At 48.7% G+C, this 24420-nt stretch overlaps 1 protein-coding gene across 3 annotated transcripts; it reads right to left on the reverse strand.

Moving 5' to 3' along the window:
- Positions 1–595: 595 nt before the first annotated feature.
- Positions 596–19255, reverse strand: LOC27207764 (disheveled-associated activator of morphogenesis 1). 3 transcript variants are annotated; one of them, XM_016183439.3, is made up of 10 exons: positions 18825–19255; positions 5899–6819; positions 4200–5168; positions 3962–4139; positions 3203–3898; positions 2934–3139; positions 2726–2868; positions 2508–2669; positions 2288–2451; positions 596–2226 (listed from the first exon to the last, which is right to left on the reverse strand). In XM_016183439.3, exons 1-10 carry the CDS (start codon positions 18870–18872, stop codon positions 1322–1324), a joined length of 4392 nt encoding a protein of 1463 aa, XP_016037639.2. In that variant the 5' UTR covers positions 18873–19255; the 3' UTR covers positions 596–1321. The 3 variants fall into 3 exon arrangements, with proteins under 3 accessions (XP_016037639.2, XP_016037637.3, XP_044779563.1); XM_016183437.3 differs by lacking the exon at positions 18825–19255 and adding an exon at positions 15578–15595; XM_044923628.1 differs by lacking the exon at positions 18825–19255 and adding an exon at positions 9058–9219.
- Positions 19256–24420: the final 5165 nt, after the last annotated feature.

Consider the following 24420-nt stretch of genomic DNA (forward strand, 5'->3'; position numbering starts at 1 on the left):
TAAAAATATGATCCACCGGAGTGCTTTTTCATTTGTATTTCTCGATGTTGCCTACTTTTCTGCGAGGCACATTTTTCTGCATCTGGCTGCACGATGCATACTTTTGGGCAGCAGACCAAAAGGCCAGACCATTCGAGGCCAGAATGGAAAATGTTGCCACTACTAAATACCAGGCGAACAGAATCCGTAGCATGTACCAGCTGGTAACACTTGCTAAACAGCTGATCCTTTTTCAAGATGGCTGCACCTTATGCTTTTTCAGTCTAGGATATTCAACCAATAGGAAGCGATGGAGAGGATACCGTTAGTTTAGCTTGGAAGTAAACAAAAACAGCTGTTTTTTTTCATGATGGCCTTTCCAGTCGGCAGTCAGCCTTCTTCCTACTGAAATTTCTGTTCGCCTAGTTATGAAAAACCTGAGAATTCACATATTTATGACAAAATTTCCGAGTGGGCAACATATTTCCCAGTAAAACTTGCGCCTTTACGAGTCCCAGACACCATGCGAACAGAATCCGAAGCAAGCTGCAGCTGGTAGCTCGAAATAAAGTGGAACAGCTGATTAAAAAAACAAGACGAAAACTAGCTTCGTTAATTTCATTCACAATAAATGTTTATTATAATTTGTTAATATTTAGGGTGTAATTTGCAATAGATAGCTTTTTCCGCAAAAGGGGCGTGGTCTGTGCAAACTCCTAAAGCGCCTTAAAATATCTGTAGGTTCAATACGGGTTTGACTCTGGATCCGTGCTAAAAAAAAAATGAAGAAACAAACAATATATGTACCTTAATTTTGAACATGACTGTATGGCAGGCCGGCGAGCTCCTCTTCGAGCACTTCGGCGATTCCATGTGCGGTGATTATGCTGCTGTGCTTGCTCGATTGCGCTACGATAAGGATGCGTGAGCACCGTGAAATCGGCTTGATATATGTATGTATGTGTAGATATAGAAGCATTTATGCCATATGGTTGGTTGCCAAAAACAATTTTCAAGGTACACTACACATGACGATCCGCGTTCGCTTCGCGGCGATTCGATTTCGATTCGTTCATAACATTTTTAGACTTTAAATTACAATTACGTTTCGATTTTGTAAATAATTTGGTTTCACGCTTGCATTAGCCGAGCTTTACGTTTAGACTATGTGCTATATAAGTATGTAGGTATACATAAATCGTAGTGTATGCGTACGGGTAGTAGATAAATAATTACAAAAGAAGGTAGTGTCTTTACTATGTAAGAAAAAAAATACTTTCGCGCCATCTGGAAACATTTACACCGGGGCCAGGTCCGGTTGATCGGTATCTCCACCCCGTTTTTACTGGCGCCTCACGGTCCGCTCGCGCTCCCGCCCACTCTCCTCCCTCTGGAGGCTGCCGTGGCGGGGCGGCGAGGTGTGCCCAGTGGAGGACCCGCCGCCGTTAAGCACGCGCGCCTTGCGCGACCGCTTGAACTTGGCCATGTCCTCGCCGAACACGTCTCCGGTCCTCAGGGCCGAGATTAGGTCGTCGAACTCGCCCTTGTTGTCGCCTACGCCTCCCTTTGCCGGGGAGTCAGGATCCCCATTGGATGAGCCCGACTTGAGGCCCAGATTGCGAGCCACGCTGGTCATTAGGCCGGTCTTGTTCTTGCGCTCTATTGTGCGCTTCTTGAGCTCCGCCTCCTGCTTGGCGCGCTTCTCCTCTTCCTCCTGTCGCCGACGGAAGCTCTCGTTGTCATGCCGCGCCTCCGCGAAGGCGGCCAGGAAGGAGTCAAAGATGCCAAAGAACTCGTCCGGCTGCAAAACCGAACCATCCTCGCCGAAGAGGCGTACCGCACGATCAAAGCGCGTCTTCATGTCCTGAAACTTGTCCTCAAGCTCGGCGAAGCGCACTGACGCCTGCGCGTGGAACTCGCGCATCACGGGTAGAAAGCGATCACCCTGTTGGGCCGGGCCTGAACTGCGGTGGAACTCGATTTCGCGCGCCACGTCTGCCAGACCCGTGCGCAGCATCTGAATGTCCTTGTCCATCTCGCCCAGCGACACCTTGGAGGCTTCACGCACATGCGGGATATCGTCCTCCAACTTAAGAAGGTCCTTAAACTTGCGTTCAATCACCTGCACGAGGTAGTGTAGCAGGGTGGTGCCCTTGGCGGCACTGGACTTGGTGTCCGCCAGCCGGTTAAGGGACGCCAGTCGGAATCCCGATGCGTTGCCACGTGCCCCGCGGTTCATGTAGTTGCCTGGTGGGATATAGGTAGTCTGGGTTATTGAGTGCTTAGCGAACGGACAGTGGATCCATACCTAGGGCGAGGACCAACTCAAGAAGCTTGCGCAGGCGACGGGAACGAGCCACCTCACGAGAGGCCTCCATCACACTGGTTATGCGGGGGACCAGGTCGTTGATTGTCAGCATGAAACGCTTCTTGTAGTGCAGACTCTTCAGGCGCTGCTCGTAGTGCGGAATCCTGAAAATGAACATATTTAGAACAAGAACACCTTCAGGAAATTGATGGAAACTCACTTGGATATCTCATAGAGGAATCGATCGGCCCGAGCGAGAGACTCAATGTCCTCGCTGTGCTCGTCCAGCAAAGCTCGCTCTTCCGCCGAGGGCGTGAACTTGAGCAGCTGCTCGACCATGTCCAGCTGCAGCTGCTCGTTGCTGTCCATGGAGAGAATGGCCCTGAAAGCGGCATTGGTTATTATTTACGGGTCGTGGCTAGTGAAAGTAAGACCTACTTTGATATCTCCATGTCGCTCATCTTCAGTTTGCTCAGCAGGATGGTGCAGTTCTGCGCCCGGCGTCCGTCGATCACCGACAGCACTTTCTGCTTGGCAGCCTTGCCAGTTACCCTTAAGTCCTCATAGGATCCATCAGTGGCCTGGGAAAGTAGAAGTGTCTTAGTAGGGAAAGGAAACTCAATGGAGGTCCCATATCCTAACTCACCGATACCCCGTTCTTTTGGTAAGCCGAGAACAGTTTATCAATTGACTCCAGCTCCATGTTGTTGTACAGCTTGCTTTCATCGAGCTCGCTCCAAACGGTGCCCTGTAGCTTGGCGTCCGGCAGTTTCGACCAGTTGAAGCTCTTCAGGGGATTCGTCGGCTGTGGCACATTCTTCTTTGGCAGATCCACTTTTGGTGGCGCTGGAGCTGTTGTGAGAAGACGCATTAGTTGATAAGATCGATTGCTTTGTTAATTTAAAAGCTTTTTACCCATCGTTTGTGCCATGCTTGGCGGAGGTGGAGGAGCTCCCGGGCAAGGAGGTGGTGGTGGGGGCATCATGGACGGCGCCATGGGTGGCGGAGGTGGCGGAATGGCCTTGAGCATGGGAGGTGCCGGTGGAGGCGAGACGGCACCATTGCAGCCCGTGAGGCCGGCCACCTTCTGGTCGTCTGGGATGCTGCCCTCGGTAACCAGTCTCTCCAAGCGAGCCCGTTCCTGCTGCTCGCTGATCAAGCGGTGCTGCAGGTCTTCTGCTCGCATCTCTGCAGTCTGCGCCCGCTGCACCGCCTGCGAGTGCTGCGCGGACTCCTTCTCCAAACGCTCGCGCATGCGCGCTAGTCCCGTCTCCAAGTCCTCTTTCTCTTGCATGCGGAGGTCGAGTTCCTGCTCCTTCTTGGCCAGCCGCGACTGCACGTCAAAGTTCTCACGCTCCAGCTCGTCAGCCCGCTTTCGCGCTTGCGTCAGCTGTTCCTCCTTGACCAGCAGACGCACCAGCTTAGCCACGTCGATCTGCAAGGGCGCCACATCAGGATCATGGACTGGCGACTCGGCGGCCAACTTCAGTTGCTTTTCAGGGTCATCGGGGTCGACGATAAGATCACTGTTTGGCCGCTGTTCCACCTGCAGCACTATCTGCTGTACCACGCGATCAATCAGCAACCAGTGTTCCGTGCAGTGACCCGTATCTGTTGGATTTCGATTGGGATTAGTTACAGTTACAGTTAAGAACTCCAGAGAATACCACTTACAGGGTAGCAGAAGCATGTGCTGCAGAAGGGAGAGCATGTGGGGATACGCGGGCGAATGACTGAGCTTGCGGCGCAGCAGCTCAAACATGGAGCCAGCGCTCTTGGTGTCCACGTGGTCCTCCTTAAAACGGCGGGCAAACTCCTTCTCATCCTCAGCCCGAACCATCTCAAAGAAGTCCTGTTGATTAAATAAAACCATTTAGAGAATGGCTTGGCACTATAACCTATATGTACTAACCAAATGCCTGTCCAGCGTTTCGTTCTCGTGCGTGCGCAGCTTGTCGATCACAGGCTGTATACCGAGCATGAGAAACTCGTACCTCAAGTGCAGTCGGAACTCGAGGTTCTCCTGGCCGGGTCCGTAGTTGAGCACCGCATTCACGAATGACATAAGGGCGGTCTTCAGATTGACATTGTCCCTGTACGCATAGGTCGAGCGATCCAGGTCGTTGACAATGCTCTGGAAACGGGTGCGTTCCGTAGCGAAGACCTGGAAGTGGAGCATAGCCTGCAGCACCTTGCGATGACCGCCGGGCACCAGACACACGGCACCCAGAATCTCCAGGGCGGCGATTTTCGTGCGAATGTTGTCCGCTGCTAGGGATCTGGCTATGGTGTCGATGGCCGTTGGATGGGCGAGCACGTGCGCCCGACCCATCGAGTTGTTCATCAGTGCCTTGATGCACCCAATGAGACTGGTGTGCAGCGGGCTGTTAGCCACTCGAATGTCCAGCTGCAGCAGGAGGTCGAGCAGAGCAGGAAGCCCGTCCAGCTCCACGAATCGGAGAACGAAACTGTGGGTGGATGTGCGTAGCGCCGTCTTCAGGGCGTCCACAAAGGCGGCATGGCCATCCAAGCGATTGCCCAGCTCATGGCTGGGCGAGTCCTCCGGCGAGAGCGATATGTGCACCACCAGCTCCTTCAGTCGCTCAATGTAGTGCTCTGCGGTGGGTGGCTGGGTGATGGCCGCTGCATCTGGTCCATCGGCCGCATCCAAGGGCAGCTTTCTCGAGCAGTAGATTTGCCATTTCTTCTGCGCGGGCAGGCTGAGCATCGCCTCCTTGTTGGGGGCCGTCAGATCGAGCTCCTCCACCAGCTCCGCGAACTTGGTGTCCAGCTCATCCACTGACGGCATGGGTTGGGTGGGCGTGAGCGTCTGCAGGGTAAACGCGCCTTCCACCACACAAATCTCGGGTGGCTCATCGTCCTGTAACAGAAAAGTCAGAAAAATCGATTAGTGGCATGTTGCTCAAGCGGACACGTTCTCCGCCCGCCAACAGTGCGTGTCCAATTAAAGAGACGGCTTGCTTAGCCTCGAGACAAGGCCCAACACCACGGAGGCAAACCGCCGATCCAATCCACCTGTTGAGGAAGCGGTTCTGCTCGCTGCGCTTCTAGCAGCTGCTTGCCTGCCCAGTCGGTGACTCAGTCTTGGTTCTTTAACCTCGACTTGGAAAGGAATTCTTGCAAATTACTCTATTTACCGATTGAATTCTTGTAACAGCTATGTTTGGATCGTTCCCAGGGCCAATGGGAATTATCGCCTCTTATGCACAATTCGTGCACAATTTGACGAATTCGCTGACACAGAATCGGAATCGACGAGGGTTGCAAATTCGGTTGGGGCAGTGCTCAAGTGGCGACTCCGATTTCGATTGGTAATTGGGTCTGTCTGTTGTCCACAGCTCGCACGTGACTTTAACTGTTTTTGTCTTTAAGATATTCCGCCTCGGAGTTAGTTCTTTTTTGTGCAAATTACACCCACACTTTGGACATTCCGAGAGGGAGACTTTGGACTCGCAGTGAAGATTATGTCTAGTTATGTATGTCATGGTAAGTGGAGTCTCGGTTCAAGGATCATAATACTTGAACCACGTGAGTTACTCCAAAATATGCAAATGCCAACCATCAATCATCAACCATCAACTATCACCTACCTTGAAGCAACCGCACCACACCCTTCTGCCCCTGAAGCCGGGCATCTTCTTCTTCTGCTGGTGTCTGTAGTGCTTCTGGAGCGGCGTCTCGTTGCTGCTGGTATTGCCTGAAAGCCACTTCCTGAGGCCAAGACCGTTGGTGTTGCTGCTGCCGCTGCAGTTGCTGTTGCAGTTGCCGCTGCCGTCGAGGTCCTCCTTCAAGCCAAACGGATAGCCGAAGGTGTAGCCTAGTATATTGTGGGTGTAGAAGGAACCGGCTCCGCTGCCCAGGCCGTTCTCATGGTTGGACTGCGACTGCTGCTGATCACTGTCCCTGCCGTTGTCGTTGGCACTGCTGCTGCGTCCGCTGCACTGAGTCCAGTAGCGATACAGCCCGTGAAAGCAGTTGTAGTCGCTGAGTAAGCCCTTCCAGTGTTCAAAGTCGAACCGCTCCTGGAAGTTGTTGGACGAGGTGTCGCTGCCGCTGTTGCCACTGTTGCTGAGAGGATGCCTGCTGACGTTGTTGCCGCTGCAGTTGGTGCTGCTGATGGGCAGGGTGGCGGTGCTGCCCTGGCTGAGGTCGCTGCAGCTGTTTAGGCTGGTGATGGACACCAAGCTGCTGTTCTTGTAGCCGTCGATGGAACTGCCTGTGTTCGCTTTGGTGCTGGTGCTGGCGTTGCCGTTGTCACTGGTTATCGTTATCTTGGTCACTCCAGCCGCAGTGCTGGTAGCTGCCGATGCAGTTGCAGTGGCGCCTTCTCCTATTCCTCCATTGATGGCAATGCAACTGCCGTTCAAGCTAGTCACACTCGTGCTGGCTCCACCGGATGGCGCCGCCTTGGGCTTCTCTAGCGTGCTCTCCGGACTTGTCTGCAATATCTCTGTGTTGGCACTGTGTGTGTCCGGCTCATTGATGCACACGATGGGACACGACTGAAGGGTCTGCAACGGAGAAAGAGACGGAATGTAGAACGTCAGTCAAATGCTAGTACCCCCGAGTAATTGACCTGCCCACAACATTGTGACAGCCCGCTAATGCCGGCCGACAGGCCGAGGTGTCACGCCAGACAAATGCACGTCAACAGCCGCCTCATGCCAAGACAACCAAGTCAAGTCTGGCAAGCTCGGCCAAGTCAGTCAAGGCAACCCAACGAACAGCCAGGCAGGCCGCCCAGTTAAGCCAAGAAACCAAACCATCCAGCCAAACCTAACCGAGTCATGGCAAGACCAGACCAGACGGGCCAAGAAGACAAATGCAATCGCAATCGCAGTTGCAGTTGCACATACACACGCGGCAACTTGGGGTCTCCGGTGAGTGGTCTTCACTCAACCAAATCGGTTGCAACTGGGGTTCTAATTCTAATGTGGGTACCGACACAATCGCACATATGGCCCAACTCATATATGGCGTACTGACTATGAATACCCAAAACCTTTCCCCATGTTAAGAGGTCGCCTGTCAGATGTCAGCGTATACGCAAAATTTGTCCACTTCCAATTCATTTTCACTGGCAACAATGCATACTCGTGGGTTTCTGGCTTTCTGGCCAGGCCATGCGTGGGGTACAATACAGCGGATACATTCATGCATTTGTACTCGCAGGGCGAAGCAACCAAACTGTTCCAAAGAATCGAATCGAGCCGGCAAAGAAACATAAATACAACTGTTGCCAAGCTGCTGGATCTGTCGCAAGTCTGCCTGCGATCCGTGTGGCAACTGCCGCAGAACCAAAAATTGAATTCATGTGGGAGAGGAGTCTGGCTTAGCATGGCTTTGCTTTCCCCTTCTCCTTCTCCTTATGTTGTTATGCAAATTGTGAGTTGTGAGCTGCGAACTGCAATCGCATTGCATACTGCACACTGCACTGAACAGCACAATCCACAATCCGCAGCGCCACTTCAGACGTAATCGAGGAGCGGACGGGGGCACCAGTACCAACCACATTATGCTGATGATGGCTTATTAATTTGCTTTCATTGCGCCTCTGGCCCGTTCCGAGTAAGTGGAATCCGATTTGGAGTACGAGCTGGAGCTGGAATTGCTATATGCATTTGTATTTGAATGGGAATAGCTTGGAGTACGCGCGCGTGGTTCGTCTCTCTTGCCCAATGGATTGGGTAATCTGCTGATTTTTTGTTTGCCGTGGCGAGTGCTCAATCAACGGCCATCAATCAACCAGCTAACTAACAGGTTTGATCGACCCGGGTTCTCGCTTCAATCTCGAGCACCAAACGACAACAATTAATACTGAGTGTGTAAAAACGATCTCAGAAATGGAATTGTAAATCTTTTTTGCTAATTTTGCTTGCCAATTCGCATACTTTACGAAGAGGCTAATAAGTTGAACCTGAAGATATAAATGTTTTGTCTAACTCACTGTTTTTACTAGCATTGTGAGTTAGCGTGATCTAAAATTCGTGGTCGGAAATGACTCTGCACCAGATTCTTTGCTTGGCTTGCTCTACTCCAGTTGGGCTCACCCACTGACTCGCCAGCAGTTCCCAGCTCAGCTGGGGGATCATTTCGGATGCAGTTGCTCCAGTTGCCAACTGGGCCCAAAGCCAGCTGCTCTGACAGCCTCTGTCTCGGCGTTGTCTCTTGTCTCAGCTGCTGTCGTCGCCGTCACAAATCAGGTCAATGCTTCAGCTTCAGCTTCAGCTACAGCATCAGCTTCAGCTTTAGCTGCTGTCTACATCTCAATCTGGGTTTCAGATCTTCGTCTGGGTCACAGCCACCAATCGGCAGTGTGTGGGCCCGTCCCACTAATCAAATCCGCGCGTGGGTCTAATTAGACGCGGCTCGATCTGTTGGCCAAACGGAGACCGTAAACAGCAATGCGTGTGGCGTTTTTGGCCACAAATAGAATCTAGTATTTGGAGAGCCAATAGAAGGGTTAATAGACTGCGATACCTGATTAACGTTGGGCTCACAGAAAGCAGAATAGTAGTGAGGGTACTCTTTAATTTGAATTTAAATTAAATTCAGCTAATAAAGTTCGATCTTAGCTTAAATTTTCGTCCATATTACATTCATTCTGAAATATGGCCAATCAGTCCAAAACGAATCGATAAAGAGTCCCAAATCCTATGCTGTGACACCTCGGAATTGACTTCCTTAATATGTTCCGTTTTGAAGAAAAACTCGAGTTCCCTATCGACCAGAACTTCCTTTGACTTTACTGGTCTTCTCATCGCCTCATAATCCAGATACTCCGGTTGGTGCGGCATCTCATAGAGTCCGTTCGGTGGCACGACTAAGTCCATTCTGAGTTCTGGTTGAATTGTCTTACTAAATGTACTCGTTATTTGTCATGTAAATTTTGAACGTGTATCGACGAATGAAGTTTTGGGCAATTTTCGAGCAGCCGCCTTAGAAACAAGGGCTCTACGATTCGACGACGGCTTCGTTTGACTGCGAAAACCATTCCTTGAAATTCCGACCAATATGCCCATCTGAAAACATTTCCCGCTTGCTCTTTCGGGCTGCATTCCGCTCCGTTCAGCCTGGTGTCTGATGCCCAAGGCAATCTCATTTTTCACACCTGCCGCCGCCACGCCCCCGATGTTGGGGAAAATGCACTTCCGAGTACACCCACCGAGCCATCGAGCCACCAACCCAGCAACTCACCAGGCGAACGGAGTCGCGTAATAACTTCATAAGGCTGAAAGTGAAATGGAAGTGTGGCAAATGGGTGACGACCACGAAGCCTGGCGTCGGCGGCCAGGAAGTGTGAACGATCACGGATCTTTATCAGGGCATCGGCGGAATTGGGATTGCAATGGGGATCGGGATCGGAATCGGGATCGGAGTCGGTATCACTCTGACTCGCCAGTTCATTCAACAGCTGCGCTGCATTGCCCTTTGCCAAAGCGACCGAAAATCCATCAAGCGGCGGGCGCAGGCTGCATCCAAAATGAAAACGAAAATGGAAAACAAGTTTTTCCGCATGCCAGGAAAATAAAGAAAACATGTCGAAAGCGCAAAGCGCGCACACAGCTGGCAGCCAGAAACTTTTCCTTTTAGGCACACAGTCACAGCACATGGCACAGCTCCGCCTCGACATCAACATAAGCTCATCTTTACCCACTTTTCAGGCACTTTGCGGGATGGATGGTTGCTTATTTATCGGTGCGTACCGGTGGCAGGAGGTGGAGCAGCTGAGCGGCATCAATCATACGCAGCGTTGTCCGCTTTCCTCGCCGCCGACAGCGTTGCACTTGCAATCGCAATTGCAACTGCAATTTTGGCTTGTCGCACGGTCCAAAAATAGTTATTATGACCAACTAACGAAAGCGGCGAGGCAATTACGGGGCTTGCGGGGCTCACGGGCACTTGGGTGCACGAGATTTGTGGCATTTCATTTGCAGTTGTCAGTTAATTGCCAGCATTTTTAGCGCATTTGTCAGCACGGCACTTTTCAAATGCCACTTCGCACGATTCGCGCGGAGAGGGGAAATTAAACAGCATCTCAATGGAGCATGAGATTCCCGATGTTCTATCTCTGGAGGGATTATTGTTGTCGACAGTTGCGATAAGGAGGAGACAATTATGGCTACTTTAGATTAGGCCAGTGGAAAATTCCGTCGCGAATAACATAACTGAACACTACCGATCTGAAGATTCGAAATCAAGTGCCCAAATGAAAAGTTAACGTTTCAGCTCTTTTCGCCATTATTTTTGTGGTCGATTGGCGGCGGCTAAAGCGACACAAGGAAAATGAACAACAAGAAAAAAAGCAACAACACCCGCAAAATACAACTGCGCTGGACCGTGGTGAAGGTGTTGTAAGGTGTTGTTTACATGCAACTACATAGTAGGCAGCACTGCTGCTAAACAATAGCGGCCCAGGGCAGCAGAGCTCTGAAATTGAGTTAAACCAGGCGGCGGGCAGAAGGAAATACGAGTAAAAACCCAAACTAGCAGTGTACTCGAGTAATCAGGCATGGGGGTGCTAAAATGATATTGCACAAGCCCAACCGCTTCCCCCGCCCGCCCGATTGGCCTCCAAGCCCCAAAGAGCCAGCTCTTACTGCCGCAGTAGAAAATGAAATCGAAACCACAGGCAACCACAGACAACCACAGCGCCACCTGCTGGTGTTGTATCCGAACCTACTAACTACTAGCCCACAACTAGCGGGCTACGAACACGGACTGGGAACATGGGGGTGGACAAGACTTGGTGGTCATATAAAAGGGCGATTCAATGGCATGATATTTCAATTTTAAATATGAAATGAACGAAATAAAGATATTTACATTGCTTCATTGCCAAAATAAAAAAGTAGTAACCAGCGCAGCAAACGGAACGTATTTGTATTTAGTATCTGATATCTTATCGGTGACCCGACAATTTGGACTTGTCAAACGGGAGTTTATGGCCATGAAGTCTTGTTGAAGTTGAAACCGATACTTGAGTTTGGAAAACGTTTGGCCATTGGTTCTTTGCTTATACGCTCGCTGCGTGCTGCGATCAACTAATTTGGCCCACCAATCTATCCAGGCAGTCACTTTGCTCCTTCTCTTCTAGATCTTCTAAGTGAGCGGTTGCAACCAGAGACTCATTTACATTTCAGCAAGCCGGGCTGCTAGTTGGTATTTCAGTTGTTTATCTACCTTGCGATACGGCTGCCAGAGCCTGGTCAGGCTATGAATTTATGGCCAAAAGTTCAGGTACCTCGAGCCACGTCGAAGTGGGTGCAGCAGTTTCCATTTAAATGAGTCGAGGAAAATATCAGAAAAGCCACTAAATGCCAGCAGTGCTGGCTGGCAGTGGAAAATGTACGAAAAACGTACATACATATATGCAAAAAGTGCAAGTGTTTTTCCGTCGCTCTACAGCCCAAGACACAGCGATCGGCGAGGCGAGGCGATCATCTCCTGCTGCGGGCATCAACTTTCACCAAATGCGCCAATGAAGTTGTCGCCGCGGTCGATGGGGGTCAGCAGCAACAACCGAGACAACACAAGTCCAGGATCGATCAGGGCGATCGCCCAACAACCCTTTGTTCCACCGTCCAGGGCAACGTGGCCATCATGGCATCATGGCAACATGTCAACGGTCATCGCTCATCGGCGACACAGCACCGCACCAACAGCCCATTGAACATCTCGGCGAACAAGTTGTTGGCGAATTGGCAAAGTGCTTTTTAATTGTGATTACAGCGATCTCGCACCACCAGAAACCAACACCGAAACCGAAACCAAAGCCAGCAAAAACAAAGCAAAGTGAAATGATGAGGGTCGACGAGGTGTCCGCCGATCGACGGATGGACAGCTGCCAAAATGGAAAGTCAAGTGCACTTGGCAGATAAGAATGTGCAGATATAATCAAAAATGCAGACGGACGGATCAGGAAGTCGAGGAGGTAGGAAGTGAAGCTCCCTCCCAGATGGGTCATCAATCACGCGGCTTGCTGAAATCACACTCTAATTGCAGTCTCAATCATTGAGCTCTTTGTCAAAGGAATCACTGAGCACAAAAACGCCAAGAATGTCGGATTACTGTCGGTAGATAGATAGATAGTTTGCGGCACATCTAAGAGATGATGGTATTGTACGAGTAGTTTGAAGCCGTGCGAAACTTTTCCCGCAGGGAGGTGTCCCCTTCCAAAAACTAGCCAAAAGTTTGCATCTTGGCATCTAAGCTAATTGTTCAGTCTTTAGCAATGCCAAGAGCCATGTGGCTGAGCCTCCGCGATGGCTTAAGCTTTGCGCGAAAGCGAAACTAAACCTGGGTCTGGCGAACGGACTGACATTTAAAGTTTAGGAGGCCACGAAATGTGCTGTGCAGGAAATGTGCTCGGGGAGGGGCCCTCGCCTCGCCGCAGGGGTGCCCCATCGCCAGATATTGGTATTGGCGGTAATTATAGACAAATGGGCCTAATTGGCCAACTGGACTGGGGGGCCAGTGGTGCCGAGCCACAACTGCAAGAACTACTGGCAATGTGAAGTGGTGGCTAAGTCCGACCATTAGTGATAGCAGATGGACGATAGCGGTGGCCTTCGAACTCTGTCGGAAGACGGAAGAACTTGGCGTCGCTTTGAAGGCTTGCCTTCAATCACTTCAATCACCCAGTCCCGTCGAGCAAGGCCAGGAGGGCAGCAGGGCAGAGGACGAGACTGCCCTCAAGTGCTGCAATTAATTACCCGGCTACACACTTTCCCTAATCACTGTGACAGTGCACGATCGGCACTTGGAGTTGGATTCTGCATAGCATGCATACTGCATTAGCGCGTCGGGTAGCACTTGCGCATGCGGTGACACCCCCAAGTGATCCAGGAACAGAGTAAACCAGTTTGCCGATCCAGCAATCCGAGATCTAAGCGAGTCTATCGACGGAATCTGTGAGATACACGCTCGCCGTTGTTACTTTTTGCCCATGTTTTTCTGCCTGCAGCTCGCCGCCAAGCGCTTTGTTTCATTTTCGTAATGACATTTATTCCGCATTCTTGCAACTTGATTAAGGCTTGGTGTTGGCACTGCAACTAGCGAAGTTGGAGCTGCATAGGTTCGCCAGAAATCGTGCAAAGTTCTTTGTCCCATGGAAGCCAGCTACCACTGCACTGCAGTACGAGGCCATCCAGGTTTGTTTTTAGTAAAATTAAACATTTAATAACTTAATAATTCGACAAACTCTAGTTGCTTCAAGTTGCAACCGATACGATCGAGATCTGCTGGTAGTTTCCCGCTTCCCTTGTTAAGTCACCGGTTTGATTTGCCTGGCTAATTGGAAAATCGCCACTTTCGGCCCGGTAATTGTAATGGGGGTCAACGCGGGGGCGGCGCAGGGGCGCGTCGCTTGGCACTTGTCCGAAAGTGTCGCTGGATTTTGAAAATTTGTATTTTGGGATTTAATGGTGGCTTACGTAAAGCGAGACATCGAAGACTCTTTTGCTGGCCCCAAAAGTATAGCAGCAAAAACGAATACCAGTACGAGTACGAGTACGACAACAATTGTTGTGCAATTTATCTTTATTTAATTGAACTTTTACTTTCGTCGTCGCTGCTCTTGTCGTTTTGTTGTTGCCGTCGCTGTGCTCAGCGAACGCGTTTCATAAATTGCAAATAATTTTTCAACCAAAATCAACTTGATACAAAGAGAAAAAATAATCGAAAAAAGCATAAGGGGATACCAAGGCGGATCAGCCGCACACACACACATGGGTATACTCATACATACATATGTATGTATGTATGCATGTGTATTTATAGAGAGGTATGCTAATCCGGTAAATCAATTGATGTGCGCCGCGGGCGCTTATAAAAAAGCGATATAAGTTATTAATTCAAAACAATGCTTAGCAAAGGAGCCAAAAAGTCAAAAGCAAAGTCAAATGCCGAACGAAAACGAATTCGAATACGAATACGCAAAAACAAAAACAAAAGCCGGCGCCGGCTTCAGAAAGAAAAGTCCAAGAAAAGCCCACTTGGAAGAGAGCTCAGTGGGCAGAAACAAGTTTCATTTAGTTACCATTGCGTTGGCCAGTATTAACTGCTCTAAATTAGCTTCGATAATTGATGCCAGAATTGGTAGTTCAAGGAACAGGACCTTTCCCCACAATTGCACTGATATCCCATCTCGACGGATAGATGGCCATCCATCATTGCTGAAGGTCGTCCAGACATTGGAACTGCAACTGACCTCCATGGTGATGACGAATGCGATGAATGCGTTTCATTAGCCCCACTTGTTCGACACGCGCCCGCAATCCCCGCGTTTCGACTCTCGATCGCCGATCGGTGACCACTACTGATCACTGGATCTCCCATTTCTCCGCGCTTTGTAGAAAGCAAAAGCGGAGTTAACCGAAAATCAAAAACCGAAAGCAAAGCCCAAGTATCTTGACCCTCATTAATTCAAGTAAGCCAGCAAGGCATTCGCAAAAAAAAGGTGAAAAACATAAGAAAAACTTGAAATTTACAGTTTCAGTTTCAGTTTCGATTTCAGTCTCATGTGGCGGCGGGTTTTCAGTTCGGGGATGGGAACTGCAATTAACATACGAAATTTATTTAAATTCAATCTTTATTTCGGACGCGAGTCACCGTCACCATCACCGCGTCCGTCTCCAGCTTCACCTGCAACTCCTCTTGGCTTCTTGGTGCTCGGTGAATGTTTTCACTTTCGTTCGGCATCCCAAAAATCCGAGTCTGTGTAGTCTGAAGTATGGAGTCTGAAGTCTGCAGTCTGGGCATCCGCCGGCAACCTGTTTTGGCCTGACTGACTGCCCGCTTACCATGATTATTGTGATTATTGGCTGGCGGTCGAGGGGAAAACTCTGTGGCGCTCGTATCTCGAATCTGAGCGAAACCCCAAAACACACAAATTGAATACGAATACGAAAACGAAAGTGAAAATGTTTATCGAAAAGGGAAACGGGGAAAAACAAAGCAGAAGATCAGCAAAGCATAGATCGTGCACTGCCCCATCCCGCATTTCCTAGCACTCTGTCGTCCAGTCAGTCCGTTCAATGCCGTAAATTAAGCTGGCAATTTCTTGCTTTGTTGTTTGTCGGTGAAATCCGCCTGACAAAGAAAACTCCTGCCCAGCCGTGAGTGCGTGGAAAGCGGTTGGACCATGTTGAGGATGGTTGGGATTGCCCCCACCACCGCCGATTGGGGCAGCGGGTCAGGGAAAACGAGCTTGACCTTAGGCCCCTGCCGAACGAAACCAATCGCGATTCCAAACTGACTGCACCTCACCTTGTTTTTTCGCGGCGGCTTCTTGACTTCCACTCGCACGGCTGTTTGCATCTTCCTGCCCCAGAACTGGGTTCTCAACTGGGCCAAGTTTTTGGCCGAGATCCGTATCTTATCCAACTCGGTCCAAAATATACCTATATTTGCCTTGCTTTGCATGTTTACTTGCTTTGACAATGACAATGATACGCAATTCAAGATGCAGAGATACTCAGCGAAAGAGTGGAAGAGCAAGGTGGCGGGAAATCTTATCACAGCTGATGTGATAATTACCCAGAGCAAATACTGAGATACATGGTGCTGTACTAGTATATGGAACTCCTCGTTTAGGGGAGAGAATAAGGTGTATTAAGCTTTTAGATTTCTTGTTCACATATAATTTTTAAAAAGAACAGCAAAGTGATGTCCATCGATCGCTTTCAGCTCCCTTTATATAAACGAGATCCTGATATGTCACGATACCTTTAATTGCTAATTGCTTGGCTAGTGCATCCACATCCGAGGCACGAACAAAGCGTTATCAGCTGTCAACTGGCCAGCCAGATGGGCACTTTCACTCGAAAAAAGGCGAAAACAAAGGAATTATGCTTTTCCAGTTGATTAGTCGGGTCAGGAGCGGCTAATTCATGTCCGCATAAATTTCAATTCAAATCTCTGACAAACTCTGGAAAGTTTCGGAGCGTAGGTGGCCCGCAAATGGATCGCATTACATGCAGATACTTTTGTATCTTTTGCCATTAGGTATGATGAAGTAAGTCAAACAAGACGGCCAGCTGGAGTGGAGTAGAGTGAATTGCATTGGATTGGATTGGATTGGATTGGAGAGCAGCGGTCCCCGAATCCGAATGCGAATGCGAATCCAAGTCCAAGTGGATTAAATCGAGCTGGAGTGGGGACTTCACATGCAAATCAGGCTGAGACAGGAAATTATTACACACTTTTCCCAGTCTACTTTTGGTCATGTGCTGGTTCGGTTGCTTTCGCAGCGATTCATTAGCATTGCACGGCTTCCGTATATGGGCTCCGAAAATGTATAAAGTGTTCGTGTGCGGCCAGGCCTATGCCCATTGCTATGTGGTTATATGGCTATATGGGTCAGAGCTTCCCGTGTCTAGGTAGTGATATCAATCCGTTATCGGGAATCAACTTTCTGTGATGCGGTCACCACAATCGAGGAGACGGGCCGCCGGAGACCTTTGTCTAGGGTTTGGATTACGGACTATGCTATATTATTATTTCATACACTATAAATACACTATAATGCCATAGACATTTTTTTAGCAGACTTTGGCATAGCCAAAGAAATACTAGCAGGCCTTGCAGCCTCAAGCTGAAAGTGCCTCATATAAATTGCAGGTAATTGGAGGTGAGCAAGTGTGAAGCCATCGCTTGAGATAATTTAGCTATCCATCCAATGACTTGGCCCACATTCCAGCTCGAGCGCTCGTGAGAATCGAGTCCGTCTGCTGAATGCCCCCGTATCACCCCGAACTACTCCGTGGGCTAGGCCAATGTCAGTCTGGCCTAGCTAGCCTAGAGCCTAGAATCCGCCAGCGGCTTGCGTCATAAATAAGGCGGCCACAGGCCAGACGAACCAGTTCGCGAGCGGGTTTGGCGGCAGTTGGAGTTGCAGATGCAGAAGCAAACAGTTGGCCAGATGCAGATGCTGATGCAGATTATGCAACCTGCGCATTTTGCGGAGAAAGCTCAATGGAATTCTAGTGCAGATTGCGGTAGTTGACGTCACAACGGAACTTGCCGTTAATTATTGGTCAGTCGGTGGGGATAATCCCCCAATCCCTGCCCCTTCCCGTTGCCCAACTCCCTCTAGGCGTCAGTATGTTGCCAGGAAGTAAACTCAGCGCTGCCCGAAGTGGAGCTACAAGTCATTGAAAACCCACACAAGTAGAGCGTAGGACAGACAAGTGGTATTATGACATTTCCCAACCAGCATAAAGGTGTTGTGTCAGTTGAGTTGGTGTAAAATATGCGATAAATGCCATTGCTATGCACTCTGTGCAGTGTTTGTTCTTTTCCCTTTCCAAAGCCCAGAGTGGCACATAAATACAGTTTAGTTAGCTAGGTTGCTATAAAGCTACTGCAGTTCTTCTAATTTCATGCCGAATCCAAGCCAGGAGCTGCTCCATTCACCGCAGCACCGAGCGGAGGCTCGTTAGCGAAACCACCAGTAAGTGATGGTGGAGTGTGCAGGAATGGGTTAGGATGGGTCTTGGGAGGAGGCAGCAGAGGCTTGACCGTTCAGATTGCCCAACTCTTACCCCTCATCGGCATTTCTACACTCGCACAAGAAGGCAACCGAAAATTATTACTAATTAATTATTGTTGCACAAACAGCAGACGCCTGGCTGCAGTGCACCTCGAGTACTTTCGGTACCTCCAATACCGATCCCATCCCGCTATATAATTTGCCGAATCGGACGGCGGCCACTTGTTTGTTTTTCGTTTGATTTTTGTTTTATGTTTGTTATGCGGCGCGCGGCATTTCGTCAGCTCATTCAATTGAAGCTCATTCAGCCGCACTTAAATCAGGAGCGCAGTGAGCGGGGGGATTGGGGGATGGCGGCCAATGGGCACTTAATTTCGCTGGAGCGCATTTCACTTTCATTTCCACACAATCAAAATACGTCGAGTACCCGGGCATCCGAGCATCGGGGATCGGCGATCGGAGAAGGGGGATTGGGAAAAGTGAGGCGCAAAAATTTCAATTTCATTTTATTTATGAGCGTCTAGGCGACACTTTTGAATGCAAATGACGTTAAATTGTTGGTCAAGTGAGAGCGGACTCTCGCTGCCTATTCCCCCTTTTCCCTGCCCCTCATCTACTCCGCCCCCTTCACGGCTCACAGACAGGTGGAAAACCTTAGAGGTGCAGGGAACTGCGTGGGGAAACCAAAGCAGTTAAAAGGGACTTCCCCCCCATCAGCCAATAACTTTTATTCGAAACTGCAATGGGGGTTGCGAAGTAAGAGCACAGAAGCTATACAGACTTCCTTACCAAACTATTTGTTTATCAGTATAACAATAGACTTATTAAATGTACAAACTATTCGAGGCGACAGTGTAGCAAATAGTTTCCACACCATTTTACTGTGTTGCACAAAAAGCGATTCAATTTACCGAATCAAGCGAGCCGAATTCGTGTAAAGGTCCACTCTTTGGCAGGTTTAAGTGGATCGACCCAGAGACCCACTGACGCCCCCAAAAGCCCAGAGAATCCCTCGGCACTCACCGTGTTGATCTTATCCATGAAGACACTCATTTGATTCATGCCCGACATAATGATACTGCTCTTCCGCACTGGAATTCGAATTCAAGAACTATAACTATAGCGTTGCAAGTCTCTTCTGCCGCGGACTGGGATGCAGCAACGATTCGCACATCACGCACTGCTCATTGCCAATTCACTTAATGCAAAAAAAATGAATCCGAACAAAAAAAATAAAAATTGCAATACAAAGTGTATTCAAACAGTGTTCGTTCGCTTCGCGAAAAACACACGCGCGCGCGTATTTCCAATTTCCGATATAATCAGTTCGACTTCTATATAGCCTATAGCCTTAGGTTTTTCTTTCCATAGCCGGTCTCTGTCTGCCAGATGACTTGACCCGCTCGCGTGCGTTCTTATCGACGGCTGGCAGCGCATTGAACGCTCGCCGCTCAAGACGTGCCCACGGCAGCGGCGACTTGGCCAAAAGCAACACGACGAGCACGAGCACGTCGCGGCGAGCCGAAGAAGTTGGCCAAGACAGAGTGGCAGCGACAGGTGCCAGCAGAGAGCCCGAGAGCCGGAGCGGGCTCCAACGCGAACGCGAAACCGGTCGACAGCAGAAAGCGGGCTTTGAGCCTATTCTGTGCCTAATGCCGCAGACCCCACTGTGTCCCAGTCCCACTCCCGCCCGCACACCGCTCGCCTTGGCCCGCGGATTGGGGCCGCCTTGGTGGGTAGTGGGTGGTGCTGCATTTCCATGTGCGTGCGGGGTGCATTCCTGGGGTATTTATGAAATCACAAGGGCTGAGACACTCGAAAAGTCAACGAGGTAATTATGGGTGTGAAACGAAGAGCTTACTGCTACGAGCATTTAGAAGACCAAGCGGAGCCTAAGGTCCAAGGTAGTGAAATACCACCTCCGATGCAATCCCAAATGTAATCAAGCCAGGGATAGTTTATCTTCGAAAGGGGACAACCAGCCGCCGACCAGTGTAAAGGAGTTGTAAGCATGGCCAAGAAACAATCGAACAGTCGAACTGTCTAGTGTAATCGAACAACTTAATTAGCTCCGGCAAATCAGCCGCACACAACAGACAATTGTTAGTCCGCTCAATAAGTTGTTCGGAAACATGCACATAGCCATGTTCACCGGTAACTTTGGCAATTGTGGGCTCAAAGCCGCCAGTGTCGAAGTCGAAGTCAAAGTCAAAAACAATTTAAGGTCGTCACAAGTAAAGTTTGTTATTCCCTCTCTTTTGTTTCGATTTTGCAAGTGTCATGCAAAAAATCAAATATCATGGCAATACCGCCGTGTAAAAACACCCCCCCTGCCCCTCTGCCACCACTTCCCGATTTTCAGCAACGATTCTCATCATCTCTTTTTTTATGTAACGGTCCTTATTAGAGCCAATGTTGTTGTCTTATACCGCCGATCATTGGCCAAATACCGAATGCTGACGGTCATTCAATTTGGAGTCGACGGCATGAGGTGGCCATCCGTTCTTCAGCTGTTTTGGCTGGCTTTTCGCGCCTTTTTTTAAGCTTTTTGATACCCTGTACAGTTGAAGAGGCAAATGCTATTATTATTTTAAAACCAATTTGATCGTGTAAACATTTTACAAAATGTCTTTCACCACGTCTAATTCTTTATCGTTGAAAATAGAAGGGCTACTATATATCTATGGGCTGTAAAGCGCACTCATTTTCCGATTTTCTAGACCTATCGAACGTTTACCAAAGCGAACCTTCTTCAATGACTTCTTACTCACCTGTTGTTGCTAATTGGCTTCGTTGTTGGGATTAGTCTTTGGCTGCAAGTAGAGAAGAGGATAACGGTGAGAAGCAAATTAGTAGAAATCCGTCATAGTCATAGGTAGTCGAAGTGGTAGTCTCCCTATTGATTAATGCAATCCTCACAGCCCGAGCCAAATCGAATCGACTCTCCCATTTCCCATTCCCCATCTCCCATTTGCTACTCGCAGGGCTCCGGCTTTTATGGGTGTTGTGCCAACTCATCCGAAAGCCACCACGCTTCGATCGCAATTACTTGGCCATTATGTGATGCAGCCAGACATAATTTCCCATTAGCAGCTTTTTGTCGATGGGCCAAGAAAACGTGAGCATGAGGCAGTTCGTAATCACTCAAAGAACCCACTTCAGTTCCCTGGCTAATCTGATTTGGTTCGCCCCTATCTCCAGGCACAACCACCGCCCAGCCCCTTTTCCATTTCCAGCTAATCGCAGATGCTCCTACTTCATCAAGTCTGCCTCCGCCCGAAATCTTGTAAAATCATATCCATATGATTTTTCCTCTTGAGCTGACGAAATCCAAAAGTACAGAGAAGGTTTTAAAAAACATTGGTTGAAAGTGAAACTTTGCCCACGGCCGCCTCGTCTTCAATTCGTTCATTTTCGGCTGTTTATTATTAAATGCGTTTTCAATTTCACTAGAAAGCATGAAAGTACGGCCTTTTAATATTCTTGCCGGGCAGAAATCACAGCGAAATGGAGAAATACACAAACAATTTGTCCGCCTGCTCGCACCTGACATGAATGAGTCAAACACAAGTGTTCGCTCGCCCTGTCCTTTTCCTTCGGACTCTCTCTCTCTCTCTCTTGCGCACGCCCACTAAATCACAAGTGTGACTGACGAGGGGAAAGGGGGGAAAGGGTAGGGGTAGGGGTGCAAGTGAAGGGCGCGACAACTGATGTGAGGCGGCAAAGTTTCCTGAGCCTTCTAGTGGAAAATCAAAAGACTTAAGCAACGAACTTGGGGAACAACACTAAGGAAACAACAAAGCTGAGTAAAATAAATCTCTCGATGAAAGTATATTATAATAATCACTGACAGCTGCCTCTACCAGCGGCGGATCACCCGCATCTGCCACTCGCTCGCACATCCGTCGATTGGCCCGACTCTTTCCGGCTTACGGATTTCTGATTACGGCTCAGCGGCCCGCGGCTTCTTTGGCCAAAACGGGCGAGGAGTTGGCCGAGCGACTCTGACAAATTGATATGCACATTCGGCGACATTAGCATATGTCGCGTATGCCTTAATTAACTATTCCGCTCAGCTAATATCGGTTTCACCCACCCCACAAGGGGCGTTTGGGGCCCTGCTGGTAAATTGTGGACTTGTGGATGACTTGACGCACGAGTATTTCAAATTTTTAAGAAAGTCTCGCCAGCACTTCCCATATGAAAGTTTTGCTCAGCGGCGCGGGTTGAATGACTCAGAAATCAAAATAAAAACTAGAGATAACTCTATAGTCGAGTGTCGCAACTATTAGATACCCGTTAATCAGATAGTTAAGCGATAAAGCTGTTGCATGCAGAAACTCAATGCTTTAGCATTCCAATAAACTCAGTCTTAACAGTCCGAATTTGAGTTTTCAGCGAATCTAGCATACCCTTTTACTCCCCGAGTGACGGGTATAATTAAATTTGCGTTTTCTTGTTTTCATCGTTTGCCAATAAACATTTTAGGGGGCGCAACCCAAGTGAATAGGTAAAAGTTTCCTAGTTGACATCATCGGCCAGGCCACTTGGATTGCAGAAACCTTTAATTCGCCATTAAGTGTGCAATTAAAGTATATATATAAATGCCATTGGCGCATTGAAGGGCCCCCGAAAAGGTCGTAAACGAATCGTAAATTGATTGCCAAAGTGCATTAGATTCCCTAGCCATTAGTTTTGCCCTTTAGCATACCATTTCCCTGGAAACCAAAGTCAAGTTCAGAATCATCATTTCGCCACTTAAGTACTTTGGATTTACTTTAAGCAGTTTTAATTGTTGATGCTGAAAAGCCGCAGCGAACAACACAACGATATTAATGTAACAGCAGATGCGAAAATACGAATACGAGAAACTGCACTGCGGTCGTAAAATTATATTTATGTGCCTAGAAGCGGGCGGTGGGGGGAATCGCGGGGAAACGGGGTTTCCGACTGCGGTTTTCAATTTTTTCATTGCCGGAGAGGTGGGGGGATTGCATTAAAAAACGTGAGTGCGTGAAATGCCTACAACAAAGTCAAACATTGCATCTGCTCTCTGCCTTTTGGGTAATCATTTCAGTTGTCCAGTTGTTATCGCCATCATTGTTATTGCTATTGTTGTTGTCGATCTCTGTTTTTGGGGCCACCGAAATGTGTCAATGCGGGATGAGCGTTCCAGGTGGGAAAAGAGCCATTTCGGTATGTTTTGTATTGGTACTTCAATGCCAGCGCTCTAGTAGAGTTTGTCAGCCTTGGCCAAATCGATTGCCATCGAAGTTGAGCCTTTGAGCCTCTGTCTTACCAGAGCTCGGAGATTTGTGCAGAATAGCAAAGAATGAGCTACCCCCTATGCTTGAGATAATTTAATGTTCGCTTTGAATTTAACAACAGTCCCAGCTTCTCACGCGCCAAGTTAGCCGCACCGTTAGCATTACTTAATGTTGCTAAAAGAAATGGACAAAGGGCGGCTAAGAAATCGGACTTCCATTTAGTACCTGTTTGATCTTCAATACTACAGCGGCCCGGTTTACGTAATCCCAGGCCCATTGTTTCTTCTGCCAGCAAATTAGAAGCGAGTCGGGGGAAAGAAGAAAGCGCGGGGACCAAAACAAATCAAACCCAAATGCTTTCGATTTCTATTTAAATATGCAAATCGACCAAAGACAGGCAGCACAGCGGCCAACGAAGCCATTCGATGGCATCGCATCTCATCAGCCCATCCAGCGCATCTCAGAGCAGAGGAGACTGAAAAGAAATTCCCATCAAGTAATTTGTTTCTTTCGTCTCAACTTTTCCGTGTTTTACGCTGTTGTTGTCCATTTGGGGTGTACAAATTTCTATGCAGCGATTTTTGCACACACCACAGCAGCTCAGCTCAGCTCAGCTTGGGGTGAAATAAGCTTTGAATTATAAAAAAGTTAAGTTGGTCGTAAATAACGTTCAAAGGCGTCCGAAGATCCCAACAAATGCCCGGCTGCTACAACAAGAAATCTCTTCGATTTTTTCCCAAATTCGGTGGTATACCAAATATCTTGGTGTGCGTGGTGTGTGGTTAATAATTTTACGGTTGCTTGTGTTTTGATTAACATTTAAAAGGCGTAGCAATTAATTTGTAAAACGAGCGTTGGAAAAATTAGGCAGATATGAAAAATTACGTGTTTTAAAAACTCTTTCTCTATTTAGTGCTTGCCCTCTTGAATGCAAACAACATTTCAGTTCAGTTTCAGTTTGAAAGTGATACAAGTAGTTGCAATATTTCATCTGAGTCCAGAGAAAGCTCATAAAGTGCGGTTCAGTCAGTTGGCAGTCACCAAGCACACATCTCACGAGATCAGGCACACTTGTTCTTGTTCCCATGCCCAAAATTTCCAGCCCTGAAGTTCCCCACAAAATACAAACAAAAAATAAGCCGCGCGGAGAATTGTAACAATTCGGAGAAGAACAGCCAACTGCAGGCGAATTTCTGTTGTTTTCTACGTGCTGAGCTTGCATGTTCCCATAGTGCAGTGGTTTGCTGCCATCTCTTTCAGCGACTGATGCCCTCTCACTCGGCTTTCTAAGCAGAAGATTTACTCATCGAAAATGACTGGGCGCGGACTGTGGCTACAAATCAAATTGTTTT

This window comes from Drosophila simulans, chromosome X (genome assembly GCF_016746395.2).
Source record: "Drosophila simulans strain w501 chromosome X, Prin_Dsim_3.1, whole genome shotgun sequence".
Lineage (NCBI taxonomy): Eukaryota > Metazoa > Arthropoda > Insecta > Diptera > Drosophilidae > Drosophila > Drosophila simulans.